General features: G+C 47.2%; 1 protein-coding gene across 5 annotated transcripts in view; it reads left to right on the forward strand.

Moving 5' to 3' along the window:
• Positions 1–23,623, forward strand: part of ZHX2 (zinc fingers and homeoboxes 2) — a 193,881-nt gene that overhangs the window by 155,385 nt on the left and 14,873 nt on the right. For all 5 annotated transcript variants that reach the window (XM_065519570.1, XM_065519569.1, XM_045398634.2 and 2 more), the window contains one exon: positions 18,486–21,222. In XM_065519570.1, coding sequence (XP_065375642.1) covers positions 18,705–21,218 — 2,514 coding nt within the window. In that variant the 5' untranslated portion in view covers positions 18,486–18,704 and the 3' untranslated portion in view covers positions 21,219–21,222. The remainder of the gene's footprint in view (positions 1–18,485; positions 21,223–23,623) is intronic.

Genomic DNA, 23,623 nt, shown 5'->3' on the forward strand with positions numbered 1-23,623 from the left:
AATTAATTAATCAATCTATTGGGGTTGCCCTTGAGTCATCATAAACATTGCTGCCATTTATTGCACGTTTGCAGGTACCTGACACTATGATGGAGTCTTTACAAGCATTATACCATTTAATCCTCATCATACCCCTATGAGGTTGTCATTAGCTCCAGATACATTTATTTATTATAAATAAATAAACCAAATCTAGAAGCCATGTATCTTGCCAACCTCCTACAACTGGAAGTGTCGGATAGAGCTGCAATTCAAACCGTTCTGTACTGATTCTAAAGCTAATGGACTTACCCACTCAACTGACGTCTCAAGAATCAGTGCAGTCTAAAACACCCTGACCTTGACATTGAGAACAGACAGCCACCTCTGGAAGACACTTCCCTCACCTGCCCAGACAGGCCACAAACACCTTGTAATGGTGGTGAAGGTCCTCTCACCATACTTATATTCTGTTCCTTCCCAAGTCTTGTGGTGGACTTTGACTAATGAATAGCGCAGGTCACCTCTAAGAGTCTTCCCACTCCAGTGCCCTATGGACCTTCTTGATTCTGGCTTTTCTCCATCAGCTTCTCCCATCAAAGATGGAGCATGGCATTTGGGTGCAAAGTTCTTTTTTTAATTAATTAATTTATTTATTGAGATGAAGTTTCGCTCTTGTTGCCCAGGTGGAAGTGCAATGGCACGATCTCAGCTCACTGCAATCTCTGCCTCCCAAGTTCAAGCAATTCTTCTGCCTCAGCCTCCCAAGTAGCTGGGATTACAGGCATGTACCACCACGCCCGGCTAATTTTGTACTTTTAGTAGAGATGGGGTTTCACCACATTAGCCAGGCTGGTCTTGAACTCCTGACCTCAGGTAATCCACCCTCCTCGGCCTCCCAAAGTGCTGGGATTATAAGCGTGAGCCACCGCACCCAGCCTCAAAGTTCTTTTTATAAGCTGTCAAGACAGTGCATCATTTTGACTACTTCAAAAAGCCGTGTGCTATAGTTTTTTGATCCACTTTATAATAACTATTATTTGGAATTAAAATTTCTTCTAATATTTGATCAGGACTCACAGATGACTTTCTTTCCTCTCTCTCTCTTTTTTTTTTTTTAATCTGTTTGAAGCTCTTATCTCATATTTATCTCTTCCTGAATTGTCTTAAGTAGGAGAAAGAAAAACTTATTTCCATTATAAAACCATTGAGGAGCTTTGTTTTCATGTTGAAAAGGGAAAAGTACATTTCAGTGAAGCTTTTTAAGACCTTTCAAAAAAGTATCTTTGGGGAGAGTATGAATTTTAAATAATAACTGAATAATTTGAAAAGTATTTGCAGTGAACATAAAATTGTCACAGATCGCCAGTGAGCCTCCTCCTCCATTTTCACTGCCACTCACGAGTGTCTGAAGACTGTTCCTCACGTGTTGATCTCAGCTGAGATACTCTCTCCTCAAAGAGGCTTTCCCTGATTATACCATTAAGAGTAACCATTTTTTCTTTTTGAGACGGAGTCTTGCTCTGTCGCCCAGGCTGGAGTGCGGTGGTGCAATCTCGGCTCACCGCAAGCTCCGCCTCCCAGGTTCATGCCATTTTCCTGCCTCAGCCTCCTGAGTAGCTGGGACTACAGGCACCCGCCACCACGTCCAGCTAATTTTTTGCATTTTTAGTAGAGACGGGGTTTCACCGTGATAGCCAGGATGGTCTCGATCTCCTGACCTCGTGATCCGCCCATCTCAGCCTCCCAAAGTGCTGGGATTACAGGCTGAGCCATCGTGCCTGGCCAAACATAACTTTTTTGTCACCATCACATCATTTTTAAAACCTCTCTGCATAGCAATTACCACTGTAAGTTCTTTGTTTTCTGGTTACTTTCTGTCTCCCCTCCTAGATGGCGGACTCCTTGAAGGCAAGATTCTTATACCTCATTCCCTGAGTATCTAAGGCAGTGCCTGGCACATAGTAGGCACTCAAGAATGAATGAATGAATGAATGAACGAACAAATGAATGCCTGAGCTATGCTATGTTTATATTTCTATTTCTTTTTTTTTTTTTAATTATACTTTAAGTTCTAGGGTACATGTGGATAACGTGCAGGTTTGTTACATATGTATACCTCTGCATGTTCGCGTACTGCACCCATCAACTCGTCAGCACCCATCAACTCGTCAGCACCCATCAACTCATCATTTACATCAGGTATAACTCCCAATGCAATCCCTCCCCCCTCCCCCCTCCCCGTGATAGGCCCTGGTGTGTGATGTTCCCCTTCCTGAGTCCAAGTGATCTCATTGTTCAGTTCCCACCTATGAGTGAGAACATGCGGTGTTTGGTTTTCTGTTCTTGCGATAGTTTGCTGAGAATGATGGTTTCCAGCTGCATCCATGTCCCTACAAAGGACACAAACTCATCCTTTTTTATGGCTGCATAGTATTCCATGGTGTATATGTGCCACATTTTCTTAATCCAGTCTGTCACTGATGGACATTTGGGTTGACTCCAAGTCTTTGCTATTGTGAATAGTGCCGCAATAAACATACATGTGCATGTGTCTTTATAGCAGCATGATTTATAATCCTTTGGGTATATACCCAGTAATGGGATGGCTGGGTCATATGGTACTTCTAGTTCTAGATCCTTGAGGAATCGCCATACTGTTTTCCATAATGGTTGAACTAGTTTACAATCCCACCAACAGTGTAAAAGTGTTCCTATTTCTCCACATCCTCTCCAGCACCTGTTGTTTCCTGACTTTTTAATGATTGCCATTCTAACTGGTGTGAGATGGTATCTCATTGTGGTTTTGATTTGCATTTCTCTAATGGCCAGTGATGATAAGCATTTTTTCATGTGTCTGTTGGCTGTATGAATGTCTTCTTTTGAGAACTGTCTGTTCATATCCTTTGCCCACTTTTCGATGGGGTTGTTTGTTTTTTCTATTTCTAAAAAAAAAAAAAAAAGGCTGGGCATGGTGGCTCAAGCCTATGATCCCAGCACTTTGGGAGGCTGAGATGGGCAGATCATGAGGTCAGGAGATCGAGACCATCCTGGCTAACACGGTGAAACCCTGTCTCTACTAAAAAAATACAAAAAACTAGCCGGGCGAGGTGGCGGGCGCCTGTAGTCCCAGCTACTCGGGAGACAGAGTCAGAAGAATGGCATAAACCTGGGAACCAGAGTTTGCAGTGAGCTGAGATCCAGCCACTGCACTCCAGCCTGGACGACAGAGCGAGACCGTCTCAAAAAAAAAAAACAGATCTGCTGTAGATCCCTTTTAAAACACCAGGAATGTTTGAGGAAGGGAACAGGGTGATAAGATGCAGATTGCTGGCGATGAGTGCCTCTCACAGCTCACTCCCAGTATGTGCAGGGAGGTGTTAAAGACAGGGATGACGTGATCAGATTCGTGTTTAGAAACATGATGTTCAGTCATGGCATCGGTTGTGAGGTATGGGGCAGTAAGCAATCTATTGCTAAAAATAAAGCCTTGAAGTTTGTGAGTGGCTTACTTTTCTTGATAGGCAAGGACTGGATAGGCAAGGTTATTCCTATTAAAATGTCATCCCACTCATATCCTGAGATTCTTTCTTAAGGAAGAGGGAATGGTGTGAGGTTAGAACCAACCCAACAAGGATGACAGGTGACCCTGAGAGAATGTTACAAATAGGCATCCCAGCCACCATGCTGTCGTGGCAGGAAAAGGCTGAGAACTGCTGTTTTAGAAAGGAATGGTGGCAGCGAGGCGGCTGGCCTGAAACTGGGTCTGTCGGGATGTTTTCAGTTACAAGTGACAGAAAACTCCATCAAACTGGTTTAAACAAATTGACACCGTGGAAAAATCTGTGAGTCTGTTGGACTGGGACCCAGTGGGATTCAGTGGGACATCATCGGGACTGGTTCTCTGCATCTCTCAACTCAGCCTTCAGCTCAGCACCCAGGCATGCTCTCCTCCATCGTGGCGAGATAGCCACTGGTGCCTCTTGGCTTCTATCCAATGCCCTCAGCAACTCCACCAGAAGGGAGCACATTCATTCTCCCAAGGGTTCCAGTAAACACCCCAGAATGGAATCCCACTGATTCTGACTGCTCTACTTGGATCGGGCTGTTCCTTAATCACTCACTGTTCCTGGAGGCAATGATGTTCTCACTGCGCAGGACCAAGTCACATGTGCAGTGCTGGGGGTTTGAAATGGGCCGGGCATGTGTAGGGGTCTTTCTCTAGAAAAACTGGATGGTCATTGCCAGAGGAGGAGGGAAAGGGCACTAGATAGGCAATGCCGGCATCCAGCCGGGGAGGCCCAGGGCTCAGGCCAGGTGCGGCACTCACTGCAGTTGTGGAGGAAAGCCCCCGAGCAGGGCCTGGAGCAGAGGAATGAAGAATTAGGAGACCTCATGGAAGCAGAGTCAGGAAGGCCTGGGGCATAGCAGACTCCAGGATGGGGAGGACGTGGAAGAGCCAGTGCAATCCCAGTTCCCAGCCCGAATGACTGAGTCGATACTGGAGCGTTTGTTTGGAATAAGGAACATTACAGAAAGATAGGGTTTGGGAAGCAGGTGATGAACTTGATTCTAGATGTGTTAAATCTGAGGTCTAAGTGAGAACCCCTACTCCTTCCCCCAGTGGTGATCATAGATGCACATGGCATGCACTTGAAAGAGACTCTTTAAGCCACCCAGCTCAGCTGCTGCCAAGTTTCCCCTTCTCCTGGTGGGGATAAATGAGTAGACCTTGTTCTCCAAGTGAAATTGGATCATCCATCATCCTTTTTTTTAGACTCAGTCTCACTCTGTCACCCAGGCTGGAGTGCTGTGGCACTATCTCGGTTCACTGCAACATCTGCCTCCCGGGCTCAAGCGATTCTCCCACCTCAGCCTCCTGAGTAGCTGGGATTACGGTGCCCACTACCACACCTGGCTAATTTTTGTATTTTTAGTAGAGACAGGGTTTCACCATGTTGACCAGGCCAGTCTCCAGCTCCTCCTGAACTCAAGCAATCCACCTGCCTCAGCCTCCCAAATGCTGTGATTATAGGCATAAGCAACCGTGCCTGGCCAGATCATCTATTTTCTTATTCATGTATTATTTTTCCTGGTTTTCTTTCTTTCTTTTTTTTTTTTTTTTTTTTTTTGAGATGGAGTCTGGCTCTGTCACCAGGCTGGAGTGCAGTGGCGAGATCCTGGCTCACTGCAACCTCCGCCTCCCAGGTTCAAGAGATTTTCCTGCCTCAGCCTCCTGAGTAGCTGGGACAACAGGCGTGTGCCACCATGCCTAGCTAATTTTTGCATTTTTAGTAGAGGCAGGGTTTCACCATTTTGGACTGGCTGATCTCGATCTCCTGACCTTGTGATCCACCCACCTCGACCTCCCAAAGTGCTAAGATTACAGGCATGAGCCACCATGCCCAGCTTATGTTTTCATGAATTATTCATGAATTATTCTGGTTTTCATGAATTATTTTCATGAATTATTCTGACTTTGTTAAGCTTTCAGTGGAGAGTGGCCACTCCAACCTTTGTCCAGTTACGAATCCATCTAGTCCCTCCTGTCTTCTTGCCAGCCGCCTGCAGCTGGGAAGGAAAGTCTGGGGCTCTGGAGAGGAGGGGCCAGGGCTAGGAAGGTTGGTTTGGTAGATATCTGCAAGGATGAGCAGATCTTTGGGATGGATGAGTTCATCAAGAAGGATGGAGAGGAGAGGGATGAGAAGAGCCAAGGGCATGGCAATTCACCTACTGAGAACAGAAAAACAGAAGAGGAAGCCGAGGGGCCAGTCATGGTAGCTCACACCTGTAATCCCAGCACTTTGGGAGGCCGAGGCAGGCGGATTGCTGGAGTTTGGGAATTTACCACCAGCCTGGGCAACATGGTGAAACACTGTCTCTACTAAAATACAAAAAAAGTAGCTAGGTATGGGGGCATGCACCTGTAGTCCAAGCTACTAAGGAGGCTGAGGCGTGAAAATTGCTTGAGCCCGGGAGGCCAAGGCTACAGTGAGCTGAAATCACTGAAATCATACCACTGCACTCCAGCCTGGGCAACAGAGCAAGACTCTGTCAAAAAAAAAACAGAAGAAGAAGAAGAAGAAGAAGGAGAAGAATCGAGATCAAGAAGGAGCAGCCAGTAGGGGTGTTTTGAGGATGGCAGTTTGCCCTGCAGAGTCAGTGATGGGGGATATATTTGGCAGTTTAAGATAAAATTGTCAACAGAGCTGGGAGGGCAGAATCCACAGAGGTGAGGGGCAAAGCATGCAGTAAGAGAAGCAGTGAGCAGGTGTAATCATAAACTTCCTTTGAGAATTTTGACGATAAAATCATTTTAACAACAGGTACCCTCTGTTGTGAGCTCCAAGCTCATCTAGGATCAGGCACAGAACCAAATATACTCAAATTAGCTCACTGGATACTCTCGGCCGCCCTTTGATGTGGCTACCATTTTCATCCCCATGTTACAAACGGAAAGGCTGAGGCTTCAAAGGATTGGTGAACTTGTCCAGGATCTCTCACCCATGGCGTGGAACCAGACCTCGAAGGCAAGTCTCCCACTCAGGAGCCTGAGCTCTTCACCTCTGCCATAGGATGAAGGAGCTGATATAACGATGTGTAGATGGCGGTGGAATCGAGCTGTCAGGAGAGATTTAGCCTTGCTTTTCATGTTTGCTTTGCTTTGCTTTGTTTGCCTTTTTATGGAAACGGCAACCTGAGATGTTTGTAACCCAAAAGGAAGGGGACCCAGTGGATGGAGACAGGAGTTGACAGAACCCATGAGTGCTGAGCTGGAGGCCTGGTAGAAGGATTAGCCTTTTAACAGGGAGACCAACTACCTCCTCCTAACCAACTGGAAAGCAAAGAGATGCTTGGAGATGGAAAAGATGAGCTGGATCTCAGCAAGATACAAGGCAAAATCTACTAAAACGGAGAGGCAGAGTTGGGAAATTCATATTGTAACAGTTACATAGGAAATTCGAGAGGTAGGAAAAAAAGATGAGTGAGAAAAAATCTTAGAGCGGCGTGACCAGGTGAGATGAGCTGGCGGAAGTGTGCAGCACCTGATATAGTGGCTGGCCGCTGAGAGGCGCTGTGGAGGAAAACGGGGTCTGATGGGAGAAGGGGTGGAGCAGTCCTTCTGAACATCAGTTTGCCAATCCCCTCACCACTCCCACTAGCTTACTAATCAAAATCACCCTGTGATTAGTCCCAGGACATACCAGTGTCAGAGGTCTCCATTCGGGCCAGTTCTGCAGGTGAAGGCTCACCCCATTTTATAGCTGCAGGAACTGAGGTTGGCCATGGTGAATTAACATGCAGCATTTGGTATTCTCTGGCTTGCGTGTGGGTTTAGGGGTTGTGAGGTGGGCAACAAGGCTGTGGCCAGAGAAGAGTAGACTCCTAGTAAGTGATGAAGCCAGGATTCAAACTGGGAGTGCTGGCTTCAGCCTGTGTCCCACTTGCACTGACCTGGTGGGCACTAATGCTGAGCACTGATGGAGAACAAGGCCCCTGGAGGCCAAGGCTTTTCCTGTTGAAGAGCTTTGGAATTCATTGGTTCAGAGTAAATGAGTAAATTTGGGGCTCCAGGTTCACATGGGTCGAGACCCGGTCTATCTTCTCAGGCATCAGTGGCTTCCTCTGCCCCTGAGTGCTGACTACCCTGTCTGAAGCCACCACCCCATCCCACCTCTGGCAGGACACCCAGCCTCCTCTCAGGCCCCTGTGTCACCCAAATGCATGGCGATGCTCACATGGCAGGCGGCGTGAAGCAGTTGCAGACCTCACTTCAAACTTCCATGGGCCACTCATGTAGCTTTTTTGGTTAGAAAGGATCCTGTCAGCTTTCTTCCTAACAAGAGCTTTTCAGAATAGCTCGTTGAAAAAGACATCGCGATTCAATTAAAATCTTCCTCCTTTGAACACTCCCAGAGGGGCAAGGCCACTTGGAATTTGTGAGAAATCTAATTTATAGACACAGTATCAGGAAATAGAATTGTTCACAATGAACAACTCTGTATCATAGGGATCAAGCAGCAGGCGTGGAGCCAGGATTATCTGGATTCTACCCTCTTCAGCAAGCCATTGAACCTCTCTGAGCCTCAGTTTCCTCATCTGTAAAATGGAGATCCCAGCCATCGGTTGGTGTTCTGGGAATAGTAGCGATTATGCATGTAAGCCAGGTGTGGTGGCTCCCACCTGTAATCCCAGCACCTTGGGAGGCTGAGACAGGGGGATCACTTGACCCCAGGAGTTTAAAACCAGGCTGGGTAATATAATGAGACCCCTTTCTCTACAATTTTAAAAAATGGTTTTAATAAGCTGGGCACGGTGGCATGTGCCTGTAGTCCCAGCTGCTCAGGAGGCTGAAGTGGGAGGATCACTTGAACCCAGAAGTTTGAGGTTGTAGTGAGCCATGATCATGCCACTCCACTCCAACCTGGGTGACAGAGTAAGAACCTGTCTCTAAATAGAATACAGTTTTAAAAGATTATGCATGTAAACAACATTTTAGTACTATCAGGTTTCCTTGATCAACAAGCCCCATCTTTTCTTTTTAAAAATGTGTCTGTTTGAGCAACTAAGCAATACAAAAAGTTAAAACACAAACACAGATAACAGGAAATCGCTTCTTACATCTCAACTTTCCCAAATCACCAACCCTCTTTCTGTGGATCTTGTTTATAAAGATGTTGTATGCTATGTTATCAAGCAGCCAGCATTCTGTTTTCTTTTCCAGGATTGTACTTTTGTACAATTCTTCCCCCGTTTCTACCTCATCTTCCAAATTGTCATTCCCTTTGGGAGTATTAATACAGTATTGTACTCTTTGGCGGAGCAGAGAGCTTTGGTCGTTTGTAGTTTTAGCTGCAGAAAAAAAAAAAAAAAGCAGCTATGAACATCTCTGTGTCTTCATGGGACAGTGTGTTTCAGCCCAGCCAGTTCTGAATTAGAAGAAGCCGAGTGATGTCTTGATTCCAAAGGTAGCAAACAAGGCTGCGCAGCAGTTGCATGACTTCTGATTAAAAAGATACATTCCCAGGCTCTGCACCTGGAGGCTTGGGTGTAGTAACTCTGGACTGAGGTTCGTGAATGGTATTTTTACAAAAAGCCCTCCAGGTGATGTGTGATGGTTTGGGAGCCACATTATAGGCCCAACCCCAAAATTCAAATTTGGATTTAAGACAGAATGGGGAAAAATCAGAAAACTCAGGAATTAACTCTCGGTCACCAGTGGCCTCTCAGAGGCAATTCTGTTTAACAGATGAGAAAAATGGAGGCGAGGATGGAAACGGATGAGAAGAGAGCTGGGTTGCTGGAGCTCAGAGCAAAGCCCTGGCCCTCCGCTTTGTAGCATCTAATTCCTCCCGCCCTGCCCCCACCCGCCACCATTGCTGCAACATATCTACGCAGCAGAATGCCTTCTGGGGGGTGTCATGTTGTGATTTTAAAACACAAAGGAGCAATTCCTGCCCCCATCCCCTCAAAAAAGATCTACCCTTGATGAACTGAGGCAGAATCTGTTAACAGCCCTGTCAGAAGACCCCACAAAGCTAAAAGCATCCTTTTTGGTTTTGATGTCTTGACAAGATGCTTCCTTTGAAAGCTCCCAGACAGCCCTGTTATTTCTTCTGACAGCCCCAGTGAAAAGCTCTGCGATGAGACGTGGCATCCCTGTCAAAGCCCGGAGGTGTGATTCCCTGAGAGCGAGCAGCTCTTGAGCACTCCCTGGGCTCAGAGCACTGCCGCCCTCTGGATAGACCCCTGGGATCCAGGTTCTGCAGCTCCCTCTGGCCTCTGAACTCCCAAGCACTAGAGATCCACCGCTGCAGAAGGCCTCTGCAGTCTGACCCCTCACCTCCCCCAGATGCCTCCCTAGGGAGGTCAAGAGCGGAGCCATGTACCATCCTGACAGCCAGACTGTGAGCCAGCCACCTTGAGAAGTTTCCAGGGGCTGCTGTGGCAGTTTGAACCATTTTTTCCTTCTCCCAGGGGCTGCAGGCCACGTGCAGGGAAAGGTCAGGAAATGCCACCACCTGTCTCTGGAACTGACGGTGGGAAGGAGAAAGAACAAAGGATGCAGAGGAGGGTGCTTCTTGGGGAGCCTTACAGAGCCCTGTACCTTCAAGCTTGTCACACCTGCGTAGTAGCATCCTTACCTAGGAGCCTGTTAGAAAGGCACAGTCATGGCCAGGTGCAGTGGCTCACGCCTGTAATCCCAGCACTTTGGGAGGCCGAGGTGGGTGGATCACCTGAGGTTAAGAGTTTGAGACCAGCCTGGCCAACATGGCAAAACCCCGTCTCTACTAAAAATACAAAAATTAGCCAGGCATGATGGTACATGCCTATAATCCCAGCTACTGGGGAGGCTGAGGCAGGAGAATCGCTCGAGCCCAGAGTGTGGAGGTTGCGGTGATCTGAGATTGTGCCACTGCACTCTAGCCTGGGCGAAAGAGCGAAATTCCATTTCAAAAAAAAAAAAGCACAGTCATAGGCCCTACTCCAGACACACTGAATCAGCATCTGTATTTTAACACAATCCCCAGGTCTACACATAAAGTTCATATCCCAGTTTTACTGCTCCAGGCTGTGTGACCTTGATCAAGCTCCTTAACCTCTCTGAGCCTTAGTGTCCACAGAGGGTTTTTGAGAAGTGAAACTTAGCACTTAGGATACACTAAGGCTTTGGTGAATGTTGGCTGTCATTATTGTTGGGGAATTGATTAAGGGAGAATCAGAGCTGTGACATACACACCCCAACTGTTCAGCCATTCCGTGGTGGGGAAGAGAGGCCAAACCAAATGGGAGAAAGTTCCAGATGAAAAGTGAACAGCTCCCAGTATCTGCTTAAAGGAGAAGCTTGGAGGTGGGAGGGAAGGATATCTCTCGGCAGCCTGGGCCTTGACCATTTCTTTGGGGGTTAGCTGAGATTACTGTTCAGCTGCCTGGTTTGAGGGTTTGTTCTTCATTGATGTGCCTCTTTTCCTGCCAGCCCCACCCCACACCTTGAATCCAAGACCCCTCTGTTTCCAGGACCCCTGCCCAAAAGGCTTTGATCCTCCGTTGCCTGCAGACCAAAATCCCAGCTCCCTGGCTCGCCATTCCAGACTCTTCGCCATCTTGCTGCAACCTAAGTTGTTCAGCCTCCTCCCTGCCTCTGCCCTCACACCCCTGCCCCTTACCCTCAGTCCTTGTCATTCCTCAGATGTTTTCTTGCCTTCTGACTTGCTCATGCTGTCTGCTCAGCCTGGGAAAACTAGGTTCCTTTGATAGGAGTCACTCTCACTTTCCTCTACCTCGCAGAATTCTACGCCACCTTTGAAGCCCTGTTTATCCAGGAGAGGCTCTGTGGTGGTGTGCCAAGAGCACAGGGTTTGGATAGACTTTGGTCAAATTCCAGCTCTGCCATGAACTAGCTGTGTGACCTTAGGTGAGACAGTTACCCTCTCTGGTCTTGGTTCTTTCATCTGCAGATTGAGGGTAGTCACAGCTGCTCTGCAGAGTTGTGAAGACTCACCAAGAAAGCATGGAGAATTTTCGTTAATAGTAGCTATTACCATTTTATTTCTAATAAAAGGAGTTACCTCCCCTGGAAAGCCTTTATCTATCCTCCCCCAACCCTGCCCTACAAAATTAAGTACAGCCTCCTCTCTGTTTCACAAACCCTTTCTCCTTCTTGTATTTGCAACATCCACCTGTTCCACTGTCACCTTCTCAAGGAGGAAGTCCCGGACCACCCTGCTTAAAACCTCAGGTGGCCCCGCTCTACACTTTTAATGTGTTCCCTGCCTTACTCTCCCCCATGGTGAGTTCTCCACGAGCCACAATTTCTGTCCATCCACCACTGTATCGTCTGCAACTAGAACAGCATCTGGCACCACTAGATGCCCTATCAGTGTTTGTCGACTGTCTGAACCAGTCACTTCGTGTGCCATCGAAGGGTGTTTGGATGGCAGTGCCCTGCCCAACTGTCGTAGGATGAGCTATGCTCCCCTAAAATCCATATGTTGAGGTCCTAATCCCCCATGCCTCCGAATGTGACTGTATTTGAGATAGGATAATTAAGGTAATTAATTACTCTAACTTCAAGGTTACATGAGATCATCAGGTGGGCCCTAATTCAGTATAACTGGTGTCATTATAACAAGAGGAGTTTAGGAAACAGACTCCCACAGAGGGAAGACCTCAGAAACACACAGAAGGAAGACGGTCATCTCCAAGCCAAGGAGAGAGGCACCCGAGGAACCCAACCCTGCTGGCACCTTGATCTCCGACTTCCAGCCTCCAAAACTGTGAGAGAATAAATTCTGTTGTCTAAAGCCACCCAGTCTGTGGTATTTTGTCATGGCAGCCCTAGCAAACTAATATGCCAGCTACGAACTCCTTGAGGACAGAGCTGTGGCGTCTTCATCTTTGCGCCCCTAGCTGTTCCCAGGGTTCTGGCTCATACTCATACTCAGTAAGCAAGGGTCTGATTGAATTGCATTCCACTGGCAACAGGGAAGGTAATGATGGAAGAAGCACCTCGTGGCGAAGGGGAGAGCCTTGCACAGACACCAGAAATGGCCTCTTTGTCATTGTCTATGTAGACTGGTCATTTCTCTTTTATATAAACCCTGTCTCTGCAAAACAAACAAACAAACAAAAAAAGGCATGTATTCCAAGGCAATTTATTCCAAGGCGTTGTTATGGTCTCATTATGGTTAGGGTTTCTTTGAGGTGCATAGCAAGTGCTGCAGTGGATAAAAGGAAAACTGAGTCAAGATCAAAAACATGTAAAGGCAGCAAGGGTGTATTTGGAGCTCCGGGTTCCTTTCCATGTAACATGTGCTTGTCATACTCTTGGGTATCCCATGAGGAGCAGGACTTCAGACAGAGAGGGGCGACACAGAGAATAGCTGTCTTACCTCCCCTCCCTTCTCTTGGGAACCAGAATCTTAAGCAAGTGTGCTTAGTTCTGACTTGTTCAGGCAGCCTCCTGAGGGCAGGGATGTTTCTTGCTCCAGATAAGGGATGGTCTGTCTACAGCCATACTACCCTGAACGCGTCCGAAATCGTCAGACAGGGAATGGTATATGACTGGCTGGAGTCTCCCCACTGCTGGGCCCTGGTTGGTACAGCCCAAGAGAGAATGCCCTGCTCCTTTTAAGTGTTTTCAGGTTGGCACAGGATGTGATTGTACCCAGTTCAGACGTGCTGAAACACTGGTCCAGGGCAAGAACCACGACTTGCAGCAGGTCTGCTGGGACACGTGGCACTCACTGTAGAAGGGACTGTGTTAGAGTTTATTCTTAACATGCATTTTATGTATTCATTCATTCACTTATTTTTTATTTTTGCCAACTTTGACCCAGGCATATCAGACCTGAAGACTTTGCTCAAAACATTTTAGCCTTCATTCCAGCAAGTACCTGGGTTCATGGTGCTGGTCCTCACCTTGCTGGTGGCTCACAGGCTTTCAAAATGACAGATGCCAACATGCTACTGCCCTTCAGACACCCAATCCCTGGTGCCAGGATCATCCTTCTAAAGGCCGTGTTTCTTGCAGATCCACCAAGAGAAGCCTAAGCAATAGATTCTCAACAGGCTCTGTGTTTTCTGAGCTCTCCTCCTTCTCTCTTTTCTTCCTTCTTCCTTTTCATCTTCTTTGGTTTGGATTCCTGGTTGCTGAATGAGTTTTAGAAGATGCTTTTATTTTCAGCCACAGTTTTTGAAACACTGAGAAGCTTCCAGGCCATTTTACCGCCATTCACCTCATTTTAGGGACTCACTTGTCAACAGATTTAAATAATGCGGGATATGGGAAGTTTCGGTAAAAAAGATGTTTCCTCCCCTGAGTCTACTCCTGCCTGATGCCTTCTTTCTGCAGGAGGAAAGTGTCTTTCCCCCTGTTTTGAAAAATTTAATTCAAATGTCCCAAGCCCTTTGGCCAGTGGATGCAAATTTAGCCACATTCTGCTGTGTTAATAGTACTCCCCACAGAACTGTAGAGTCTCCCTTCCCTTACAGAGTTCCTCCACTCGTGTAACCCCAACACATATGTTCACATGTGTGTTGTTAATTTAATTTGTTAACTTAATTTGTGATGCTGGGTGTGGTGGCTCACACCTGTAATCCTTTTGAGATTACACTTTGAGAAAGCACTTTGAGAGACGGAGGCAAGTGGATGACTTGAGCCCAGGAGTTCGAGACCAGCCTGAGCAACAGGGTGAAATCCTGTCTTTGAAAAAAAAAAAAAAAACAATTAGTTCAGGCGTGGTGGCTTATGCGTGTGGTCCCAACTTCTTGAGAGCTTAAGTCAGGAAAATCGCTTGAACTGGGAAGCAGAGGTTGCAGTGAGACAAGATTGTGCCATTGCACTCCAGCCTGGGCAACAGAGCAAGACTCCGTCTCAAAAAAAAAAAAAAAACCTTTCTGCCTTGATGGAGTTTCTGTTCTTGAATGGTGCTGTCCAGTATGACTTCCCACAATGATAGAAATGTCCTTTGCTGTATCAGACAATAGCCACCAGCCACATTTGCTCCTTGAGCACTGGGAATGTGACTAGCGTGACTGTGGTACTGAATTTTTAATCCTATTTCATTTTAATTAAACTCAAAGGCCACATGTGGCTAGTGGCTACCATATTGGGCAGAATGGTTCTGGAGGGAGATGCAAATGATAAACAAGTAGATAGAAACTTGTTCCTCTTTTAACCACAAAACATCAAAGTATGAGGTCAGCTACTGAAGAGTGCTGTGAATAAAGCCACGTGGGGTGAGGAAATGGAGAGTGCTGGGGAGGTGTTGTTTTGCAGAGGGGCGGCTGTCAGCAAAAGCCTCCCTGTGGGAGGGTGACTTTTCAATGGAGACCTGAAAACCAAGCCGCTCTGTCTCGGGGTGGGATGTTCTGGCAGAGGCGCTATGAGGGGAGTGAGGTCCTGACAGAGCCACTGGAGTGTGAAGGGCGGTGGGAGAGGGGAGCCGGGGCCGGAGCTTGCCAGGTCTTGGTGGTGCCATTGCTGGAGATGAACTCTGGAGGCATGGAAAGTATTTGAGAGGTGAGATCAAGACCTGAAGATCACGGCAGGTGGAGGCTGGAGGTGGCAGTTTAAGCACGGTCAATAAAAAGATGCAGCTGCCCTCTTCTCTGGTTTGCCCCTGTCGTCTCCTCACTGCTGCCCGAGGAGCCTGCACCCCACTGCTGATGAATTTGACCAGTCTACACATGCCGGTGCTTTCATCTTAGAGGGGCCAGGTTCTGGGTTCACCAGTGGGGGAATGGCCCTCTCCCAAGCCCTGCCCAACTGTGTCACCTGAGCCCCTAAGCAGGTGGACGTGGGCCTAGACTCTCAGAGTTGTTTGTGAAAATAAGTTCTTTGTTTCGGCCTTTATGCCTTCTCTTCAGTGGGACTCAAACCCAGGCCCGTGGGAGAGGCCAGAGATGAGACGGCATCTCCTGCCTTCCCTTCCCTTTCCTTCCTTTCCTGGAGGTCGGGGATCTTTGTTTCAAAACATGTCTCCCGCCTCCTTTAGTCCATCAGCTCTCCATTCTCTGTTAACTAATAAGCAAATTGTTCCTGTACTTCCAAATCATCATTTGTTTAATGCAGTTCCAATCAAAATTCTAATAGAATTTTATTTCACAGGGGATATTGATTCATGAGACTAGATTATCAAAATAACCAAGAACTGTTTTGCGAAAAGAAAGAGTAATGAGGAGGAACTCCACTAGATATAAAAATGTACTCTACACTTACAAAAGTTCTTTTAGAAGCAAGGCATAAGTGCAGTACTCAATAGCTAGATCAATACACAGATTAGATAACCCAGAACCAACCCTAGTAGATACAAAGTTTGTGTATGATAAAGGAGGTTGCTCAAAAATTAGTTAGAAAGGAAATAATAATGCATGCTGCTGAGATGGTTGGTAACTCTCAAGAAAAATGGTTAGAATTGTGTCTTACAGCTTAACCCAAGATAAATTCAATAGCAGATGAGTTAAATGCAAAAATAAAGTTAAAACATTCTTAAGAAAATGTAGATTAATATATTTCAGCTATCAAGACAGGGAATCACTTCCTAAATATAAAATCACAATGGAGGAGGCTACAAGAGAAAAAAATTGGTAAATTTATTAGCTAAAACTTAAAATTTCTACACGTTAAACATTGAAAATGTATATAATATGCACAACTGAAAGATAAATGATAGGGCCAGGCGTGGTGGTTCACACCTGTAATCCCAGCACTTTGGGAGGCCAAGGCGGGCGGATCACCTGAGGTCAGGAGTTCGAGACCAGCCTGACCAACATGAAGAAACCCCGTCTCTACTAAAAATACAAAATTAGCCTGGCGTGATGGTGCATGCCTGTAATCCTGCTACTTGGGAGACTGAGGCAGGAGAATCGTTTGAACCTGGGAGGCAGATGTTGTGGTAAGCCAAGATCATGCCATTACACTCCAGCCTGGGCCACAAGAGCAAAATTTCGTCTCACCAAAAAAAAAAAAAAAAGGTAAATGATAGACTGGAGAAAGTTTTGCAACAAACTAAGTAAAGCATTAGTATTATTTATGTAAAGAGAACTCTTGCAAATTCATAATAAAAACCATTACACTCCAGCCTGCGCCACAAGAGCAAAATTTCGTCTCACCAAAGAAAAAAAAAGGTAAATGATAGACTGGAGAAAGTTTTGCAACAAACTAAGTAAAGCATTAGTATTATTTATGTAAAGAGAACTCTTGCAAATTCATAATAAAAACCACAGAACATCAAAATATAAAAATGACATAAGCAGATAATTTACAAAAGAATATAAATAGTGAACAAACCTTTGAAAACAATTAAACCTTATTGTCAATCAAGAAAAACATACAAGCATATTAAAACAGTTTTCTTGGCCAGGCAAGGCTTACACCCACGGTCCCAGCACTTTGGGAGACAGAAGCAGGTGGACAACTTGAGCCCAGGTGTTGGAGACCAGCCTGGACAACATGGCAAAATCCCTGGACAACATGGCAAAACGCTGTCTCTACTAAAAATAAAAATAAAATGATTAGCTGGGCATGGTGGTGTGTGCCTATAGTTCCAGCTGCTCGGGAGGCTGAGGCAGGAGGATTGCTTGAGCCCGGGAGATAGAGGTTGCAGTGAGCTAGAATTGTGCCACTGCACTCCAGCCTGGGTGACTGAGCCAGACTCTGTCTCAGAAACAAACAAAAATCCAAAAAACTGTTTTTCCCTATCTAATCAGCAAGGCTTTTTAACAGTAGTATTTTACCTAGGCTGGATTGTGAATCAAGCCCTCTCATACACTACCAAAGAAAAGGCCAACTGAGGCCAACACTCTACCATATATATGGGTCAAGAGAACCACTTCTAGGCATCCATCCAAAGGTAGTTATCAGAAATAAGGATTAAGGGTATTCACTGCAGTTTTGTTGATAAGAGTCAAAAACTGGAAATAAATGTTCAACAAAAGTCCAATTGCTATAAAAAAGAATGACTTTATGTCCTTCGCAGGGACATGGATGAAGCTGGAAGCCATCATTCTCAGCAAACTAACACAGGAACAGAAAACCAAACACCACATGTTCTCACTCATAAGTAGGAGCTGAACAATGAGAACACATGGACACAGGGAGGGGAACATCACACACTGGGGCCTGTCGGGGGGTGGGGGACAAGGGGAGGGAGAGCATTAGGACAAATACCTAATACATGCGGGGCTTAAAACCTAGATGACGGATTGATACGTGCAGCAAACCACCGTGGCACATATATACCTATATAACAAACCTGCACATTCTGCACCTGTATCCCAGAACTTAAAATAAAATTTTAAAAAAGAAGTCCAATGGCTGAACACATCATGCGTGGTCTATCCCTACAATGTAATAACATGCATTATAGGGATATACCACACATGACTATTTCACCACGTGATGAAATAATGATTTTTAAAATCATCATTTTGCTCACTATTTTTGGAAATGGGAAACTGTTTAAGTGAGATGAACAATAAAACTACAATATTGGGGGGTGATTGCTTTTTTTTTTCTTTTATACTTTTCTACGTTTTCTGGATTTTCTATTGTGATTTTGCCTTTATGATAAGCAAAATGTTCATATCTGTTTTCTAACGCCTGGATAAATTTCACTTGCCAGCCCTGGGGACACGTCTGGCTTCCGAGGTACCGTATCTAAAAGCGGCTTGCAAGCACACCATCTGCGACATTCCCTCTCACCACTTCAGAAGATTTTAGTACCTGTCTACCTTTCCTGCATTCCTTTGTCTCTAAACATGAAATGGTGACCCTCATCCACCTTTGCTTGGTTTGGGCCTGTTCTCACCTCCTTCCCAAAAAAAGGAAGAGAAGAATAATGCGATCTTTCTTGTTTATAAGCACTTTCACGCCATCTGGGCGTACATAGGTGTTCGATTTGGGTGCCAGTTGAGATGGGTCATGGGAAAACTCATAAAGAAGTGCCAGTTTCTTTTGCCTTGTGAAGAGACACTGACCCTGTCTTTGTTCTTGCCCACAGATATGATGCTTCCTGGTGTGTTTAGTGGTTGGTGCCATTGCAATTTTCTGTGCTGAAATCATTCTGAAAACTCACACAGTAGACTTCAGCATACAAGGAAAGCCAAAGCCATTTGAGGGGGAATAAAGCCAAAAGCCCTTCACCTTATTCGTTCCAAGAATCTCACCATCCCCTCCCTACCCCCCTCCAAAACTAAGCCATTGCACACAGACAGGCAGCATGGCTAGCAAACGAAAATCTACAACTCCGTGCATGGTTCGGACATCACAAGTAGTAGAACAAGATGTGCCCGAGGAGGTAGACAGGGCCAAAGAGAAAGGAATCGGCACACCACAGCCTGACGTGGCCAAGGACAGTTGGGCAGCAGAACTTGAAAACTCTTCCAAAGAAAATGAAGTGATAGAGGTGAAATCTACGGGAGAAAGCCAGTCCAAAAAACTCCAAGGTGGTTATGAGTGCAAATACTGCCCCTACTCCACGCAAAACCTGAACGAGTTCACGGAGCACGTTGACATGCAGCATCCCAACGTGATTCTCAACCCCCTCTACGTATGTGCAGAATGTAACTTCACAACCAAAAAGTATGACTCCCTGTCCGACCACAACTCCAAGTTCCATCCCGGGGAGGCCAACTTCAAGCTGAAGTTAATTAAGCGCAATAATCAAACTGTCTTGGAACAGTCCATCGAAGCCGCCAACCATGTCGTGTCCATCACCACCAGCGGCCCTGGAACTGGTGACAGTGATTCTGGGATCTCGGTGAGTAAAACCCCCATCATGAAGCCCGGAAAACCAAAAGCGGATGCCAAGAAGGTGCCCAAGAAGCCCGAGGAGATCACCCCCGAGAACCACGTGGAAGGGACCGCCCGCCTGGTGACAGACACAGCTGAGATCCTCTCGAGACTCGGAGGTGTGGAGCTCCTCCAAGACACATTAGGACACGTCATGCCTTCTGTACAGCTGCCACCAAATATCAACCTTGTGCCCAAGGTCCCCGTCCCACTAAATACTACCAAATACAACTCTGCCCTGGATACAAATGCCACAATGATCAACTCTTTCAACAAGTTTCCTTACCCAACCCAGGCTGAGTTGTCCTGGCTGACGGCTGCCTCCAAACACCCAGAGGAGCACATCAGAATCTGGTTTGCCACCCAGCGCTTAAAGCACGGCATCAGCTGGTCCCCAGAAGAGGTAGAGGAGGCCCGGAAGAAGATGTTCAATGGCACCATCCAGTCAGTACCCCCGACCATCACTGTGCTGCCCGCCCAGTTGGCCCCCACAAAGGTGACGCAGCCCATCCTCCAGACGGCTCTACCGTGCCAGATCCTCGGCCAGACTAGCCTGGTGCTGACTCAGGTGACCAGCGGGTCAACAACCGTCTCTTGCTCCCCCATCACGCTTGCCGTGGCAGGAGTCACCAACCACGGCCAGAAGAGACCCTTGGTGACTCCCCAAGCTGCCCCCGAGCCCAAGCGTCCACACATCGCTCAGGTGCCAGAGCCCCCACCCAAGGTGGCCAACCCCCCGCCCACGCCAGCCAGTGACCGCAAGAAGACAAAGGAGCAGATAGCACATCTCAAGGCCAGCTTTCTCCAGAGCCAGTTCCCTGATGATGCTGAGGTTTACCGGCTTATCGAGGTGACTGGCCTTGCCAGGAGCGAGATCAAGAAGTGGTTCAGTGACCACCGGTATCGGTGTCAAAGGGGCATCGTCCACATCACCAGCGAATCCCTTGCCAAAGACCAGTTGGCCATCGCGGCCTCCCGACACGGTCGCACCTACCATGCATACCCAGACTTTGCCCCCCAGAAGTTCAAAGAGAAAACACAGGGTCAGGTGAAAATCTTGGAAGACAGCTTTTCGAAAAGTTCTTTTCCTACCCAAGCAGAACTGGATCGGCTAAGGGTGGAGACCAAGCTGAGCAGGAGAGAGATCGACTCCTGGTTCTCGGAGAGGCGGAAGCTTCGAGACAGCATGGAACAAGCTGTCTTGGATTCCATGGGGTCTGGCAAAAAAGGCCAAGATGCGGGAGCCCCCAACGGTGCTCTGTCTCGACTCGACCAGCTCTCTGGTGCCCAGTTAACCAGTTCTCTGCCCAGCCCTTCGCCAGCAATTGCAAAAAGTCAAGAACAGGTTCATCTCCTGAGGAGCACGTTTGCAAGAACCCAGTGGCCTACTCCCCAGGAGTACGACCAGTTAGCGGCCAAGACGGGCCTGGTGCGAACTGAGATAGTGCGTTGGTTCAAGGAGAACAGATGCTTGCTAAAAACAGGAACCGTGAACTGGATGGAGCAGTACCAGCACCAGCCCGTGGCAGATGATCACGGCTACGATGCCGTAGCAAGGAAAGCAACAAAACCCATCGCCGAGAGCCCAAAGAACGGGGGTGACGTGGTTCCACAATATTACAAGGACCCCAAAAAACTCTGCGAGGAGGACTTGGAGAAGTTGGTACCCAGGGTAAAAGTAGGCAGCGAGTCAGCAAAAGACTGTTTGCCAGCAAAGCCCTCAGAGGCTACCTCAGACCGGTCAGAGGGCAGCAGCCGGGACGGCCAGGGCAGCGACGAGAACGAGGAGTCGAGCGTTGTGGATTACGTGGAGGTGACGGTCGGGGAGGAGGATGCCATCTCAGATAGATCAGATAGCTGGAGTCAGGCTGCAGCAGAAGGCGCGGTGGAACTGGCCGAATCGGACTCCGACTGCGTCCCTGCAGAGGCTGGCCAGGCCTAGACAGGTAATTCCACCTGCTCACCCAGGCAGCAGCGGAGAATGCAGCTTGCTTTCTTTTCGTTGCCAGGGTTGGTATAGATTGTAGGGTACAGAGATGTTGACGTAGAGGGTGGCTTCTTTTTCTTGTAATTAACAAATAAGAGTGGTGTATGTTGATCACGTACAACATGATGTTTTGAAATATGTTTACCTAGTGGGATGGCTCAATCGAGCTGATTCACGTACGCATTACCTCACATACTTATTCTTGTAGTGGAAGGGTCTGGTTTTGGTTTTGGTGTTTTTGTTTTGTTTTGTTTTTAGTGACAGAGTCTTGCTCTGCCACCCAGGCCGCAGTGCAGTGGCTCCATCATAGGTCATTGCAGCCTCAAACTCCTGGGCCCAAGCGATCCTCCCACCTCAGATTCCTAAGTAGCTGGGACTTCAGGCATCTGCTACCACACCCAACTAATATTTTAACTTTTTTGGAAGAGGCGGGGTCTCACTTTGTTGCCCAGGCTAGTCTCAAACTCCTGGACTCAAGCAATCCCTTTACCTCTGCCTCCCAAAATGCTGGGATTACAGGCATGAGCCACTGAGCCCGGCTGATGAGTTATTTGTAAAGGTTCTTTGAAAAAGGAAGAAAAATTAGGGCTGATGGAAACTATGCCCTCATTTGTAAGGCTGTGCCCAGGGAACAGCACTGCTGGCTGTAGCCTGTTTGGGTGCCAGCCTTCAGGCCTGTCCATTCTGAAGTTTAGTTGTGACTGTTAGAAAGCACATCCTCCCTCTGTGTTTTATGTTTGTTGCTGTAAAAACACCAAACGTGAAGTGGTTGTTTCTTTTTCTCTCTCTCTTTTTTTTCCCCTTTTCTTTTTGGATTTTTTAAAAATACGTATCCACGTTTACTGAATCAAAGACTTGAGGTTATTCTAATCGGAAAAGGCTTTGAAAGTGCTTGGTATTTGCCTTGTCAGGGCTAAAGGAAGGTGCCACTGTGCTTGGGTCCCCATAACCCCTTCAAATCTGGAAGAGCCGGGTGTAAATTAGGCCTGTAGAACCACACAAGCCATGGGGAAGGGTGGTTTCCATGGTTACTAATGGCCGTGTCATCCCCATAATGGGACATGCCACTGAAGCCCTTGGTGTTCTGCTTCCTAAGAGGTCAGTGCAAATCCAGGCCTGAAGCACAGCAGCTCGGTGGTGAGTTGAGAAATGGGGGCGGTGGCAGGGGGAAGGCTGCGGGAGGGAAAGGAAATATTACAAGGAGGAAGATACAGGGTTTGCCCAGGTAGGCTTCTCCAGAGGTCACTGAAAAGACCACAGAATGGGCCTCCCCAGTTATCTTTAGAAAGGATAAAATAAATGTAAGAACCTCCCGAACGACTGATAAGGTCCCAAAGGCAGCCCTGGAAATTACCACACCTCTGTCTTAATGAACTTGGACAACTTTGGCCAACCAGGTCGCTCATTAACTCATTGATTCGGTAATAAAATGAGGCAGCTGACAAATAAATGAAATTCTCTAGAAACCTTGTTTTGGCCAGTTCCATCCGCTATTAAAAGAGCACTTTAACGAGCAGCCAGTCCCAGAATGCCATCATTCTCCATTCTCCTTTTTCCTCCCACTTGGAGGAGGAAATGCCTGTGTGCCAAAGGTGCGGGCGCAGCCCAAAGGGGAGGCCACAAGTGAAAGGACGGGGATAGAAGTGCACTGAGGCCACAATGACAGCAACCTCCCACCTCTACCTAGGCACCTCTGGCCATTTTCCCACCTTGGGAGAACCTACCAGTCTAGCCCATACCTCCCTCATTAAAATGAGGGGGTGATTTTTTGTTTGTTTGTTTTTGGTCCACATGAAAGCTCCTTGCTTGCCCCATCTTTTTTGTTTGTTTGTTTGTTTGAGACAGAGTCTCATTCTGTTGCCCAGGCTGGAGTGCAATGGCACGATCTCAGCTCACTGCAACCTCCACCTTCTAGGTTCAAGAGATTCTCCTGTGTCAGCCTCCCAAGTAGCTGGGATTACAGGCATGTGCCACCCCACCCAGCTAATTTTTGTATTTTTGGTAGAGACAGGATTTCGCCATGTTGGTCAGGCTGGTCTCAAACTCCTGACCTCAGATGATCCACCCGCCTTGGCCGCCCAAAGTGCTGGGATTACAGGCGTGAGCACCCATGCCGGGCCTCCCATCTTCTATCCTTGATCTTTTCCCGTCCATGACACTTGTCTACATGATTGCTTTTTCCTCCCACCCCAGAGAGGACAATAGGATTCAGTTCCATTCAACAGTACCTTCTGAGCGCCTACTGTGTGCCTGCTGCTACTCCAGGTGCTAGAAACAGTGCCATGAGAGAGAGAGACAACACAGTATCCATTCACACGGAGCTCGGGCAGGCCAAGAAGAGAGGAAATCGCACTTTCCTT

Source organism: Macaca fascicularis, chromosome 8 (assembly GCF_037993035.2).
Source record: "Macaca fascicularis isolate 582-1 chromosome 8, T2T-MFA8v1.1".
NCBI classification, from domain to species: domain Eukaryota; kingdom Metazoa; phylum Chordata; class Mammalia; order Primates; family Cercopithecidae; genus Macaca; species Macaca fascicularis.